The sequence below is a fragment of the Neomonachus schauinslandi genome, chromosome 10, assembly GCF_002201575.2.
Source record: "Neomonachus schauinslandi chromosome 10, ASM220157v2, whole genome shotgun sequence".
In the NCBI taxonomy this organism is placed as follows: Eukaryota; Metazoa; Chordata; class Mammalia; order Carnivora; family Phocidae; genus Neomonachus; species Neomonachus schauinslandi.
In genome coordinates, this window is record NC_058412.1 from 20,482,257 (window position 1) to 20,498,244 (window position 15,988).

General features: G+C 41.8%; 1 protein-coding gene across 1 annotated transcript in view; it reads left to right on the plus strand.

Annotated features, from left to right (window-relative positions):
- Positions 1-363: 363 nt before the first annotated feature.
- The window catches only part of RAB10 (RAB10, member RAS oncogene family), a 90,183-nt gene continuing 74,558 nt past the window's right edge, over positions 364-15,988 (plus strand). Inside the window, exon 1 of the mRNA XM_021697305.1 lies at positions 364-1,117. Coding sequence (XP_021552980.1) covers positions 991-1,117 — 127 coding nt within the window. The 5' untranslated portion in view covers positions 364-990. The remainder of the gene's footprint in view (positions 1,118-15,988) is intronic.

Sequence of the window (15,988 nt, forward strand, 5' to 3'; positions counted from 1 at the left end):
TTTTTCTCGCGTTTACGAACTACAGCTACACAGGAACACACGGCCATCCAAGCCAGTCACTGCGCCAAGACCTTCAGCTCGACACACGCCACAAACACGACCGAGAGCATCCTCAGCGTAGCTGGGAGGGCGACCCCAGGACGAAAGTGGGGGGGGTTTCAAGGGGCTACTCCAGCGTGACGCGCCTGCGCAGTCACCAGGCAGCACCTCCCCGCGGGGCGTGCTCGTAACGCTGCGCACCCTATCAGACGGCCGCAGGGAGCGCGCCCGCGGCCTCGCCCTCTCTCGCCCCTCCCCTCTCTCTTCTCCGCGGGGCCTTAGACCCGGGCTCGGAGACCCGGCGCGCCACTCCCCGCCCCCGCATGCCCCTGCACCCTCCGGCGCGCGTGCGCAGAGGCGATCCGCAGGGCGAGGGCGGGAGGGAAGGGCGGGCGTACGTCCTTGCGTGCGTCTCAGGCAGCGCGCACGCCGGCGTGAGAGGGCACGGGGAAAAGGTGGCTCTGGCCGGGGCGGCTCGGCTTCCTGTGGCTATGTAGCTGAGCTCGCTGGCTCGGGGTCCTTCTTCGCTGCCACCGCCGCGTCCTGGCGCGGAGTTTCTGCTCGGGAGAGAGACTGTCCTCACGTCCGTCGCGTTTCCTCGACGGCAGAGCTTGCTCGCTCGTCCGTGGGAGCGTCCCGGCCGAGCAGCCCTGAGGGGGGAGGGGAGGCCATTTTGTCCCGACCGACTCCCCGGAACCGGGCGGAGCGGCTGGGAGAGGCTGTGGAGCCGCGGTCGCCGCCCTCAGAGGCACCGGACGCCGCCACCGTCGGGGCTTCCTCGACGAGGCCGTTCGTAGGTCGCCCGCGCCCTCCGAGCCCTTGCTTCTCCTCGCTTTTTCCCACGCTTCCCCGGTACTCCGGCCTGAGAACGCCCAAGTGAGGAGTTGGCCGTAGTGAGAGGGACCGATCCCTTGGGGCCCCCGGCGGCGAGAGCCTGAGCCGCTCCTCCCAATGGCGAAGAAGACGTACGACCTGCTTTTCAAGCTGCTCCTGATCGGAGACTCGGGAGTAGGGAAGACCTGCGTCCTTTTTCGCTTTTCGGATGATGCCTTCAATACCACCTTTATTTCCACCATAGGTAAGACCTGTGGGAAGATGGTGTACGGTCTGGGTAGCTGCAAACCGTTTCTTTTACTCCAGACATCTTGCTTCCCGTAATAAACGCCTTTGTTTCAGTGATTCCGATTCCAAGCGACAGATCCAAGTTACTGTTTGAATCGACATCGAGCTTACTGGGGCGGGGTCTTCCCATGCTTTCCATCTGGTCTTTTGCTTTTAAGTCTCCTACTCTGTTCATTGCCTCTGTTGCAAAATATGCAGCATTAACCACGTCCCAGAATGGTGTTTCTTTAAGCGACTGGACTGGCTTTTTCCATATTTGTGTGGCGTTAGTAGATGTACGGTACTTGTAAGGGATTTATTTTAGTGGTTTGGATCGAAGCCGTAGTAGTCATTTGGTAAAGGCCTGAATTTATACTTCAGGGCAAAGAGAAGATTCCATATGGTCATAACTTAGAGTGAACTTGAGGGTTTGTGTGAGGAATAATTAAAGCAAATTAGAGGGGAAAAGTGAGTTCCCCCGCGTTGACTAATCCATTGATGTGTCAAACAATCGGAGGCTCTTCGTGCTTGGGGTGGGACTCAGTGGCATGTTTGCCTCACAGTGCTTTTGCAGACATCAACAGAAGCAGTAATCTAAAAGAGATGATCAGTTTCTGTCCTCAAATCCGAAAGAATGAAGTTCTCTCCTATTTGACTTTACGCTGCAGTTTACAGGAAAACGTTTGGCCAGTCCTAGCCCTAGAACTTCTCATGTACTTTCACCTCATGTTTCAGAATTACTTAGTGTGGAAGTAAGAACTAAAGATTGACCTTTTTAGTCGGTTTCCCATTTTGGAAAAGAAAGGGGAAGGCTCTAGGAAAGTCCCTTCGGACTCTGGTTAGAAAATTTAGTGGAATTAACACGACTTTTGTTAAATGAATTGTATGTGAAAACCGTCCCCCTGCCCCCCATAAGTATCTTAAAGAATACATAGTTGCTCTTGTCATTTGGAGCCCAGCACTGAGCCTTGGGGAGTGAAACCCAATTATAAGTGTAACTAGTTTTATGTTTGAGACGATTTTAAAAAGCAACTGCAGTCTTTTCGGAACTCTGAAAATTGTCAGAATTAAGCTGATTTCAGTTTATAGCATTACTGGAATGGTTGATTTGCACTTGATCTTAGCCAAAAGGCCGAGAAGCGATGGAATGGAATGGTTGATTTGGATTTCTCATGACAGAATTTTTGTCAGCTACTTAATTCATTCTTACAAATTATGCTGAAACTAAATTGGGCAAGTGATCATTTAAAATAGATTTTAATTTTACTCTTCCTTTTTTGGGGGTGGGTAGGAGTCCTTGCAATCATGATTTCCTGTGTACGATATTATTCTTTTGACCTGTCATAAATTTCATGAAATTTAGAACTTGTTCTCTGCTTGTGGATTAGCACCTTCCACCACTGTTTGCTTTTAATACTCCACTTTTAACTGTAGCTGGGTGGGTCGGGTGGTTAGATAGTTCAGCAAGTATTTATTGAGCATCTAATGTTAGGCACGGTTTTAGGTACTATAAGTGGTGAGTGGTGAACACAGTAGACCCCTCGAGCAGCCTAGTGAGGACAATCAGAGTGTGGGAAGTGCTACAATAGGGATGAGCGCAGGGAGGAGGGGTGACTAGCCTAAATCATGGGGAGTCTTGAGTAGGCTTGCATGGAGATGATGTCTGAAAGGAAGCCTGAAGGACATAGGAATTGGACCAGAGGGATGGCATAGGATCTAGAAATTCTGGAAAAGGGAGCACAGTATAAACTTGTAGTAAGATCAGGGATTTAATTCGTGTGGGCAGCTTTAACCTGCCATTGAGAAGGGTGGTGGAGAGTAGGAAGCAATGCATTACAACCCCATCTATTCCAGTTTTTTTGTAATGGGTACATAACCCACAACTAGAACTCAATCCTGTAAGATAATGACACAATCTTGTATAGTCCTTTTTTTTAAAAAGTTTTATTTATTTTTTTAGTAATCTTTATACCCATCATGGGGCTTGAACTCAAAATCCTGAGATCAGGAGTCTTATGATCTTCCAGTTGAACAAGCCAGGTACCCCTTGTGTAGTCCTTTTATTAGGGAAAATGTGCGGTGGTTTTGGTTTGAGCCTGCTGGGTTGGAATCCTACTTACACAGGCTGTGGGCTTTGGCAGGTTACTTAACCTCTGTGTGCTTCAGTTTTTTCTTTTTATTTATTTTTATTTTTTAAAGATTTTATTTATTTATTTGACAGAGAGACACAGCAAGAGAGGGAACACAAGCAGGGGGCGTGGGAGAGGGAGAAGCAGGCTTCCCGCGGAGCAGGGCACCTGATGCAGGGCTCCATCCCAGGACCCCGGGACCATGACCTGAAGTGAAGGCAGCCACTTAACCAACTGAGCCACCCAGGCGCCCCCAAGTTTTTTCTTTAAATAGGACCTGCTACGTAGGGTAGTTGTGAGGGTTTTATGGGTCAGTGAGAGTAAAGCATCTAGCATGATACCAGGCACACTGTAGGAGCAGAGTGCATATTAGCTAGATACAGAATGTGTGTCCCTTTGGCTGTTGAAGGGCAGCAGAACAAGTTACGTTATGGATTGAATACCCTGTGTACAGTGGTCGCTCAAATATTTGTTAGTGCTCTGCTGACCAATTTCACATTAGACTCTGAAACTTTCATATTTTGATATAAAAATATCTGATGTTGGCATTTTTTTTTTTTTAAGATTTTTATTTATTTGCGAGAGAGAGAATGAGAGACAGAGAGCATGAGAGGGAGGAGGGTCAGAGGGAGAAGCAGACTCCCTGCTGAGCAGGGAGCCCGATGTGGGACTCGATCCCGGGACTCCAGGATCATGACCTGAGCCGAAGGCAGTCGCTCAACCAACTGAGCCACCCAGGCGCCCCTGATGTTGGCATTTTGATAAAGAAAATAGGTTGAAGAGTGTGAACTGAGAAATGAATAAATACATAAGTGTAAAATTCTGAACATAGCTCCAATGTATATTGCATGTGTTACTCTGTGTGCAGGTTTAGAAGTGTGTTGTCTTAAACCAGTGCTGTTTAAAACAAATATAATGTGGGGCGCCTGGGTGGCTCAGTCAGTTAAGCATCTGCCTTTGGCTCAGGTCATGGTCCCAGGATCCTGGGATCGAGGCCCGCATTGGGCTCCCTGCTCAGCAGAAAGCCTGCTTCTCCCTCTCCCACTCCCGCTGCTTGTGTTCCTGCTCTCCCTGTGTTTCTGTCAAATAAATGAATAAAATCTTTTAAAATATATATATATAATGTGAGCCAGCCACGTGGATATTTTTTGGTATTAAAAAAGGTAAAAAATATATTTTATATTAAAAGAAGTAAAAAAATGAGGCGCCTGGGTGGCTCAGTTGGTTGAGCATCTGACTCTTGATTTTGGCTCAGGTCATGATCTTGGGGTTGTGAGATTGAGCCCTGCTTTGGATTATGTGCTTAGTGGGGAGTCAACTTGAGATCCTCTCCCTCTGCCCCCATTCCCCTGTGTGTGTGTGTGTGTGTGTGCGCGCGCGCGCACGTGCGTGCTCTCTCTAAATAAATAAATAAAACTTAGGGTTCCTGGATGGTTCAGTTGTTTAAGTGTTTAACTCTTGGTTTTGGCTCAGGTCGGTTGTGAGATTGGGCCATGTTGGGCTCTGGGCTCAGCACGGAATGTATTTTGAGATTCTCTCTCTCCCTCTGCTCCTTCCCCTGTGCTCTCGTGTTTGTGCTCTCTCAAAATAAATCAAATCTTTTTTTTCTTTTTTAAGATTTTATTTATTTTTGCGAGGGGGGTAGAGAATAAGTGGGGGTGAGGATGGGGGTGGGAGGGGAGGGGGCAAAGGGAGAAGCAGACTCCCTGCTGAGCAGGGAGCCTGATGCAGGGCTTGATCCCAGGACCCTGGGATCATGACCTGAGCCGAAGGCAGATGCTTAACTGACTGAGTCACCCAGGTGCCCAAAATAAATAAAATCTTTAAGAAAAAATAAATCTTTTTTTTTAGATTTTATTTATTTATTTGAGGGAGGGAGAGAGCGTGAGAGCGGGAGCACAGGTAGGGGGAGGGACAGAGGGAGAGGAAGAAGCTGACTCCTTGCTGAGCAGGAAGCCTTATTCGGGGCTTGATCCCAGGCCCTGAGATCATGACCTGAGCAGAAGGCAGACACCCAACTGACTGAGCCACCCAGGCGCCCCAGAGAAAATAAATCTTAAAAAAAAATAAAAGAAGATTTTTTTATTTATTTAAAAAGATTAAGCAGACGCTTAACGACTGAGCCACCCAGGCGCCCCAATTTTTTATTTTTATTTTTTAAAAGATTTATTTATTTTAGAGTGTGTGCGTGTGGGGAGGGGGAGGGGCAGAGAGAGAAAGAGAGAGAGAGAGAGAGAGAGTATCTCAAGCAGGGGCTCAATCCACAGACTTGAGATCATGCCCTGAGCTAAAATCAGGAGTCAGACACTTAACCAACTGAGCCACCTAGGCACCCCAAAGAAGAATTTAATGATAAATTTTAACTCGTTTTTATCCCAAATGTTATCATTTTATTATGTTATCAAAATTAAGAAAATGTTGATATATTTTATATTTTTTTTCCCCAGTGTGTATGTTATACTTACAGCTAATTTCAATTTAGATTGGGCACATTTCAAGTGCTCAATAGTCGCATGTGGCTGGTGGCTACCATATTGGACCGTGCATGTCTAAACAGTCTGAACTAGCTAGTTGGCTAATGTGCAGATGACTAGAAATGACTTTGGATGTATACTACTTTTAAAAAATTTTAAATTTTATCAGTAGGCTAGGGTTGTTTTTTTTCTCTTTGACTTTTTAAAAAATGTGGAGCATTTTCTAATTATAATGATAGTGAAATTTGAGTTGTTACTTAATAGTTAAAACCTCCTGAGGTTTGGATAGGTAGTTATCTTGCTAGGTGAGTATTCAGAAATAAATAGAAGTAGGTATTCAGAAGGGCCAAACTGTCAATATTAGGCAGGCCCTCATTATTTCAGTCAGAATCATTTTAGTTGTTCATTGGTCATTGATTCTTGGAAGAATTTTTACAGGCTTATTGTGCTTATAGTACACTCAAAGACTACTGTATTTAAATTTTTCTGTGTCCTTTTAATTCCCACATATTTACATCAGAAATTATGTATGATATTTATGGTCAGATTTATTGCAGATAGAGTTGCCAAAATAAATTACTGGTATGTTTCACACTCAACATTATCAAAGAGAATCCAAGGGCACTAGACTATAAGCTACACAAGGGCAGAGGTGGGTTGTTTGTTTTTGTTTTTGTTTTTGCTGGTAGATGCTAAGCACCTAGAAGAGTCTCTTCATTTAATGGGTGCATGATAAATAATGAATGAAGAGAGGCAGACAGACAAGTAGTACAGAGTCAGGATCCTCTAATACAGAATAGGGACCAGTTTTGTTTTAATATTTTCCTTTCTACCTCCTTTCTGAGCATTATATATGTGAAGTAGATTGGGATCTTTGCCTAAAGATATTAGCTGTTTGGCTAATAGAGTAATTTTAGGGTAAAACTGGCCTTGGAAATTCAAGATTGTTTGAGAAGTATTTGCTAGAAGAGAGTGACTGGTTTTGGACGAGCAAATTTTAGTGGTTGATTTGGTTATAACCCTCTTGGCAGTGTGAGGTCAGGAAAACATTACCCTTTAGTGATACAGTAGTTACATGTACTTGTCCCAAGGCAGGAATTTTTAGTGGACTGTCTTACTGAATGTGCTACGTTTTGGTGTTAATCCTCCCTCCACGCCTAGACTTATTATTACCTTTTCCATAGGGAATTTCTTTCATTGGGAAATGGAGCATCTGGGCTCCATGCAAGAAGTTAAATTGGTAAAGACTCTTGCCCCTGGGAGAGGTATTATGAATGCACCCTTTTGTTGTCTTTCTGAGTGATTTTGCTAAGCTTTGGAAGAGGAGGATGGTTCCACTAGCCTGCATTTAAGAATTGGTTGATGAAGTTGAATTGAGCCCATTTATATGGGGAGGCTGCTTTTTAGAGAAATGAAAAAAACCTCTGACATATTAAATGTGGCTGGACTTTGCTGTGATTTTCATTCAGCAGCTTATGCTACAGGAATTCCAGAATGCCTAATGGATCATTCGTTTGAACACGGTATTTTTAGGATTGATCAAAAACTATCCAGACATTTTTCCCAAGGAAGATATACAAATGGCCAGTTAGCACATGAAAAGATGTTCAACATCACTAATCATTAGGGAAATGCTAGTCACAACCACTATGAGATGTTACCTCACACCCATTCGGATGACTGACTTCTCACAAATGCACTTTGTTACATCATTACCTGTTTTAAGTTCTTTCAGTTCCTTTGGGTGTAGACCCAGAAGTGGAATTACTGGATCATGTGGTAGTTCTATTTTTAAGTTTTTGAGAAACTACCATATTTTCCACAGTGGCTGCACTGTTTTACATTCCCACTATCACTGCACCAGTGTTCCAGTTTCTCCACATCCTCACCAACACTTACCTATTTAGCGGCATTATTCGTAATAGCCAAATGGTGGAAACAACCCAAATGTCCACATGAATGGCCACACAAAATGTAGTATTGTATACATAGAGTGGAATATCACTCAGCCTTAAAAAGGAATGAAATTCTGATATATGCTACAACATGGCTGGACCTTGAAAACACTGTGCTAAGTGAAACAAGCCAGACCAAAAAAAAAAAGGGACAAATATTGTGTGAAATCATTTATATGAGGTACCTAGAATAGGCAGATTCATAGAGAAAGTAGAATAGTGGTTACCAGGGCCTGGGGACTGGGTAATGGGGAATTATTGCTTAATGTGTACAGATTTTCAGTTAATGGGGGAATTATTGCTTAATGGGTACAGAGTTTCAGCTTGGGGAGATGGATAGTGGTGGTGCTTGTATAACAATTAGAATAAAATGCTACTGAATTGTATGCTTAAAAATGGTTAAAATGCACAAAAAGGCAAATATTCACTGTATGATTGTACTTACATGAGGTATCTAAATTCAGATTCATAGAAACAGAAAGTAGAATGGTGAAAGGAAAGTGATAGTCCCCCAGGGAGTGGGGGAAGGGGGAAATAGGGAGTTGTTTAATGGGTATAGAGTTTCAGTTTTGTAAGATGAAAAAGTACTGGAGATCTGTTGCACAACAGTGTGAATATATTTAATGCTACTGCATTATGCACTTAAAACTTGTTAACATGGTAAGTCTTATGTGTATTTTTACCATAATTTAAAAAGGTAAATTTTATGTTATGTGTATTTTACTAAGAATCCAAAAAACAAGCAGAACTACCCAACACTTGACCCAGTTCCCTGTAAGAGCATTTGATCACAGACAGCCCCTCACTGTTCCATGTGATAGCTACTATTAACCAGTGGTCATTCAGTCAAGAGGATCCTTTATGGTATCTTACCACACTTGAGTGTCATTGGTCTGTACTTTTAGATACTGAAGACAGGTTTGTCTTTTTGTTGTGTGTATCTATGTAGAACTCCTTGGAATGTTAGAATCATGAAATATTAATGCAGGAAAGAACCCTCCAATTAATGTTAAGAGTCAGGAAGCAGACTGGTGAGGTGAAGGAAGTTCCAATAGGTTGTATGGCTGATTAGTGAAAGAGTTTTTTTTTTTTTTTTTTAAGATTATATTTATTTTAAGAGAGAGCGCCGCACGAATGTGCAAGGCTTGGGGGGAGGAGCAGAGGGAGAGGGACAAGCAGACTCACCCCTGAGTGTGGCACCCAAGGCAGGGCTCTATTTCACCACCACAAGATCATGACATGAGCCAAAACCAAGAGTCAGACACTTAACTGACTGACACCCACATGCCCTGAAAGTTTTGACTAGAATCTAGATCCAGTTCTGTCTATATTCTGTCATGGCCATGTTTCTCATTCAGAGAATTTCATTGTTTTGTTTGAAAAAAAAATTAATGATGGATAATTCTTCCTACTCATCAATTTCTATTTGAAAAGTGGAGTTGCAGTGGTTTTCTGCTTTGTTTTTGTTTTTGTTTTGGCAGAAGTGAGGAAGAGTAACAAGTATCAGCACCAAATATCAAAAAGTTTGTTCAGGTTACTTGTCCTTTGCAAACTTAGAGCATACCAGAGCAGAGCTAAGCGGATAATGTTAGGGATAATTACTTTCATTTCCAGAATCATGGCGTATGAGATGTGGCAAAGGAAATAGTGATACTCCTGTTTGGTTTGTAAAAAAGAAAGAATGATAGGAGAAATACTGGTAATCTGTCAGGTTTTAACAGTACTAGTTTCCCCAGTCAGTGCTGTGGTAGGAGCTGTGATTAATAGAAAAGTGTAAGAGCTGCTTGAGTGTTGATTTACAAATTAGAAACTGCTATTTAGCATAAAATATAAATTGTGTGACTAGAGATCTGCATGCGAAAATTGCTTATGGAGATGGTTCGGTCATAAATGAACAGTTTAAAGCTACAGAGCATGTTAATAGAACGTTTTCTGAACCCGAAAGACTGATAAAAGTCTTGTAAAGGTCATAGATTTACTTCCTTCAAATGATGAATATTGGGGGTTAATAGAAAAAAAAATTTTTTTAAGATACTATTTTTAGGTAATCCCTACACCCAGTTGCTTGAATTTTCAATCCTGAAATCAAGAGTCGCATGCTCAGCGGCGCCTGGGTGGCTCAGTTGTTTAAGTGACTGCCTTTGGCTCAGATCATGACCCCAGGACTCTGGGATCGAGCCCCGGTTTGGGCTCCAGCCCCGGTTTGGGCTCCTTGCTCAGCGGGGAGCCTGCTTCTCCCTTTCTCTCTACCTGCTACTCTGCCTGCTTGTGCTCTCTCTCTCTCTCTCTGTCAAATAAATAAAAAATCTTAAAAAAAAAAAAAATTGCGGGCGCCTGGGTGGCTCAGTTGGTTAAGCGACTGCCTTCGGCTCAGGTCATGATCCTGGAGTCCCGGGATCGAGTCCCGCATCGGGCTCCCTGCTTGGCGGGGAGTCTGCTTCTCCCTCTCCCACTCCCCGTTTGTGTTCCCTCTCTCGCTGTGTCTTTCTCTGTCAAATAAATAAATAAAATCTTTAAAAAAAAAAAATTGCATGCTCTACCTACTGAGCCAGGTACCCCTGGAATAAGTTTTTAAAATCTGAATTATAAGATAAAGAATTTGAAAAGATTGTTAGAATAAAATTTTGGTGAAGAAAACTCACCTGAAGGGAAATCTGAAATGAGAAAAAAATTTCTTTGAAAACAGTGTTTTGGATTATAAGCAAAAATGATTACTTGATGTTTATCCTTCTTTCCAGAAATGAAAAATTTGTTTTTTGAGGTAAACAGCAACTGGTGATGGAACACTGAGTTTCCAGTATGACCCAGAAACAGAGCATCCAAGGTTGTAAATCATTAGAAAATGGAAAAACCAGTATTCTGGAGACCCAAAAAGTACAACGTATCAAAATCAGAACAGAAGGACTGTGTTGATTTGTTTCTTTCATATCAATAGAAATGCTTATGTAGACTTTTTTTAATGGAGGTTTTTATTAAGGCAGTTGTAGATTCACATGCAGTTACAGAGGGATCCCTTGTACACTTTACCCAGTTTCTCCCTATGAAAACATTTTTTGATACTATAGTATATCACAACCAGGATATTTACATCTGGCATGGTACACCAGTCTTATTTACATTTCCCAGTTTTATTTTCATTTGTGTGTATATGCATTAAATTCTCTCCAGTTTTATCACTTGTGTAGGTTAATGTAGTCACCACCACTATCAAGATGATGAACCGTTCCAAGGTGTAGGGATCCCTAGTATTATTTTAACTATACTCCTACCCCCATTTATCTCCTTCAGAAACTTGTTTTTCATTTATAAAGTTTTGTCATTTCAAAAAAAAAAAATAAAGTTTTGTCATTTCATAAATATTATATAAATGGAATTATATTGGATGTAACCTTTGGGATTGGCTTTTATTCACTTAGCGTAATTCTCTGGAGATTCATCCAAGTTGTGTATATCAGTAGTTCTTTTTTTTTTTTTTTAAGATTTTATTTATTTATTTGAGAGAGAGAATGAGAGAGAGAGAGCATGAGAGCGGGGAGGGTCAGAGGGAGAAGCAGGGAGCCCGATGCGGGACTCGATCCTGGGACTCCAGGATCATGACCTGAGCCGAAGGCAGACGCTTAACGACTGAGCCACCCAGGCGCCCTATCAGTAGTTCTTTTTTATTGTGTAGTATTACATGGTATGCATTCACCACTGTTTGTTTAACCATTCACCTGTTGAGGAACATCATGGCTGATTCCAGTTTTTGGCTGTTATAAATAAAGCTGATATGAATATTTGTATATAGGTTTTTATATGATCATAAGTTTTCATTTCTCTGGGATAAATGCCCAATAGTATAATTAGTGAGTCATATGATAATTTCACGTTTCCAGAGAGGCTGTTCTATTTTACATTCCTACCAGCACTGAGTGATCTAGTTTCTCTGCATCCTTACCAGCATTTGATGGTGTTACTATTTTGTATTTTGCTATTCTGGTATATGTGTAGTGATACTCTCATTGTGGTTTTAATTTGCATTTCCCTGCTGGCCAGAGGTGTTGAAAAATCTTTTTATGTCCTTATTTACCATCTATATATCTTCTGATGAAATGTCTGTTCATGTCAGTTGCCCATTTTCTTGGATTGTTTTTACTGTTGAGTTTTGAGAGTTCTTATATATTTTAGATGCTAGTCCTTTGTTGGACATGTGCTTTGCAAATATCTCCTAGTCTGTAGCTTGTCTCTTCTTCATGTGGACACTTATAGAGCAAACAGTTTTAATTTTGATGAAGTCTAATTTTTCTTTTAATGGATCATGCTTTTGGTGTCTAAGAACTTTGTTAGTCCTAGGTCCTGAAGATTTTCTTCCATTTTTTAAAAAGATTTTATTTATTTGAGAGAGAGGGAGGAGCACCTGCGTGAGCAGGGGGAGAGGCAGAGGGAGAAGCAGGCTCCCCACTGAGCGAGGAGCCCAATCTGGGCCTCAGTCCCAGGACCCTGAGATCATGACCTGAGCCAAAGTCAGATGCTTAACCAACTGAGCCACCCAGGTGCCTGATTGACTCTTTTATTTTTATTTATTTATTTATTTATTTATTTATTTATTTATTTAAAGATTTTATTTATTAGAGAGAGAGAGAATGAGAGACAGAGAGCATGAGAGGGAGGAGGGTCAGAGGGAGAAGCAGACTCCCTGCCAAGCAGGGAGCCTGATGCGGGACTCGATCCCGGGACTCCAGGATCATGACCTGAGCCGAAGGCAGTCGCTTAACCAACTGAGCCACCCAGGCACCCCTGATTGACTCTTTTATAATAGCAGTTTATACTGTGCTTTCTGAAAGGTTTTTAAAATTTTTATCAGTGATATATAATATTTGAAATAAAACACTGCTAAAAGATTTATAGTAACTGAGGTGCCTGTCCGCAGGGAGCCTGCTTCTCCCTCCTCTGCCCTCCCCCCACCCCACTTGTGCACAGATGCATTCGTGTGCGTGCATGCTCTCTTTCTCTCTCTCAAATAAATAAAATCTTTAAAAAAATATTAAAAAAATAAAAGATTTATAGTAACAAAAAAAAGGAATCTCTTGTCCCATCCCTCTCCATCCCTGGTCCTGCTCTTGAGAGGCATCCTCTGGCTCTTCTGTTACTTACTTCTATTTTCTTTTTTTCATATTTATTATTATTATTATTAAGTAAGCTCTACGCCCAATGTGGGGCTCAGACTCATGACCCCAAGATCAAGAGTCTCATACTCTACTGACTGAGCCAGTCAGGCGCCCCTACCTACCTCTTTTTTTTTTTTAAAGATTTATTTATTTATTTGAGAGAGTGAGAATGAGAGAGAGTACATGAGAGGGGGGAGGGTCAGAGGGAGAAGCAGGCTCCCCGCTGAGCAGGGAGCCCGATGCGGGACTCGATCCCGGGACTCCAGGATCATGACCTGAGCCGAAGGCAGTCGCTTAACCAACTGAGCCACCCAGGCGCCCCCTACCTCTTTTTGAATGATAGGCCTATATAGCCATCTCTTGAGTCATTAATATTAAATGAGAATTTTAACATCTTATAATCTCATCCCACTGTTTCTCCTTTTTGTTAAATTGGTTTCTAGTGGTTCCATTAATATGTCCTTGTAAATACACCTTGTCAAGCCAAATAGTTTTTGACTCTCCTTTCCTCTGAAGTTAAAAGTTTCTATTTGATTAATTTCCTTTTACCCATTGTCTTCTTACGTTCTCCAACAATCTCTCAGAATGATTATCTATACAGTCACATCATCAGACATTTTTTTTTTCTTCCTGGACACATCTCTTCTAGATCTTTTCTCCTTCCTGCTTCAGTAATGGATTGGTCATTAACTAGGCCTGTTGTACAGCTATTGCCTTGGGAATTCCCTTAGCCTCCTCTTCTGTGCGATACTGTTTTTTGTTTTTTTTCTTTTTGGTTTATGGCCTTGGATCGTTTCATGGTTTAGTAGCTTCTTGAAAAAGGGGTGCATGGCAAAGGAAATTTTTTGAGACTTTACACATTTGACAATGTCTTAATTCTTTTCACTCAACGAAGGTTGACAGGGATTCGGATTCTAGGTTGAAAATAATTTTTCTTGATTTTGAAAGTAGTAGTCTATGGTTTTGTTGCTTTTGATGTTGCTAGCAAGTCCAGTACCACTCTGATACTTTATCCATTATTTGTGGCCTAGTTTGTCTCTGGAAGTTTTTAGGTTTAAAAAATTTTTGAATTCCTGGTGACAAATTTCACAGTGATGTATCTTAGTGGGTGGGATCTTTTCTTAATGGACCCATTTTTCTAAATATTTGGTGGGTCTTTCCAGGTTTTTCTTGCATTTTTACCCCCTATAATTTTCTTCCCTTTTTTCTGTTTTAATTGGTTTTTGGACTTCCTGGATTGATTGTGTAGTTTCCTATTTTCCAGCTTTGTTCATTTGTTTTAATTTCTGGAAGATTTCCTCGATTTTATCTTCTAACTTTTTTATTGAAGGTTTTATTTCAGCTGTCATATTTTAAAATTTCTAGTAGTTTTTTCTTGTTTACCCTTGAAATTTGTCTTTTAAAGTGTTCTCTTTTCATAAATACGGTATTTTTTTCTTGGAAGATAGCTTTGACATTTTCCTCTACTACTTGGCTGTTTTTTTCCTTCAAGTTTTCTGTGTTCTCCCCACATTTGTTTTATTCTGCATTTTATTTTTTTTATTTAATTTTTTAAAAGATTTTATTTATTGGATAAAGAGAACATGTGCGCACAGGCAGGGGGAGTGTCAGAGGGAGAGGGAGGAGCAGGGAGCCTGATGTGGGGCTTGATCCCAGAACCTCGGGATTATGCCCTGAGCCGAAGGCAGATGCTTAAACCGACTGAGCCACCCAGGTGCCCTTATTTTTTTATTTTTTATTTATTTTGTATTTGCAACAAATAAGGAGATCACAAGATTTATTCTGTATTTATTTATTTATTTAAGATTTTATTTTATTTATTTGACAGAGAGAGACAGCGAGAGAGGGAACACAAGCAGGGCGAGTGGGAGAGGGAGAAGCAGGCTTCCCGCGAAGCAGGAAGCAGGGAGCCCAGTGCGGGGGCTCGATCCCAGGACCATGGGATCATGACCTGAGCCGAAGGCAGGCGCTTAATGACTGAGCCACCCAGGCGCCCCAAACTTTTTTCTTTTCAAAGATTTTATTTTGGGGGCTCCTGGGTGGCTCAGTTGGTTAAGCACCTGACTTGAGCTCAGGTCATGATCTCAGGGTCCTGGGATTGAGCCTCTTGCTCAGGAGGGAGTCTGCTTCCTCTCCCTCTGCCCCTTATCTTGCCCCTGCTCTCTCTCTCTCTCAAATAAAATCTTAAAATTTTATTTTATTTTATTTTAAGATTTTATTTATTTGAGAGAGAGAGACACAGCAAGAGAGGGAACACAAGCAGGGGGAGTGGGAGAGGGAGATGCAGGCTTCCCGCCAAGCAGGGAGCCCAATGCGGGGCTCTATCCCAGGACCCTGGGATCATGACCTGAGCTGAAGGCAGACGCTTAATGACTGAGCCACCCAGGCGCCCCGATTTATTCTGTATTTAGAGGCCTTTCTCAAATGATTGGTAATTTCAGGGTGTATGTTCATAATTAAGAATGAAGAATGGATCATTAAAAAGATGTTTGCAAGCTCTGTAAGCATGGGTGGGGCTTTTTAATCTCCCTTTTTTGTGTCCTTTCCACACTGCATTGAGTCTCTTGTTCTTGAATTCGAAGTGTATCTGTTTTATATTTTCTAGAGAATAAATCGTTAGATTCCTGCTTTAGCCTTGAGTGGTAAAATCTGGCTAGGTGAGATGGAGCCTTGGTCTTGGGGGTGTCCTTATGTAAACCTTTAATCAGGCCTTCCTTTTCTGCCTGGTGCCTGATACCTTCTGTTGTAAAACCTTTCCAGGGTTCAGAGACATGAATTGGCTTGCTCCTCCTCAGTGTCTTCAGTGGACCCTGCGGTCATAAGATTTTGTCTTATGTGTTGAGATTAGAGTTATGATGTCTGTCTATTTATTTATTTAATATTTCTTGTTTTCCTTGCTGTTTTGGTGTGATTTTGGAGAGAATGGGTCAGAAAGATCTACCTTAGCTGGAACTTGAAGTAATTAAAAAAAAATTTATTTATTTAAGTAATCTCTACCCCCTGATGTGGGGCTCAAACTCATGACCCTGAGATCAAGAGTTGCGTGCTCTTCCAACTGAGCCAGCCAGGCACCCCTGGAATTTGAAGTAATTTTTGTTTTTTGTTTTTTGTTTTTTTTTTTTTTTTTTAAAGATTTTATTTAT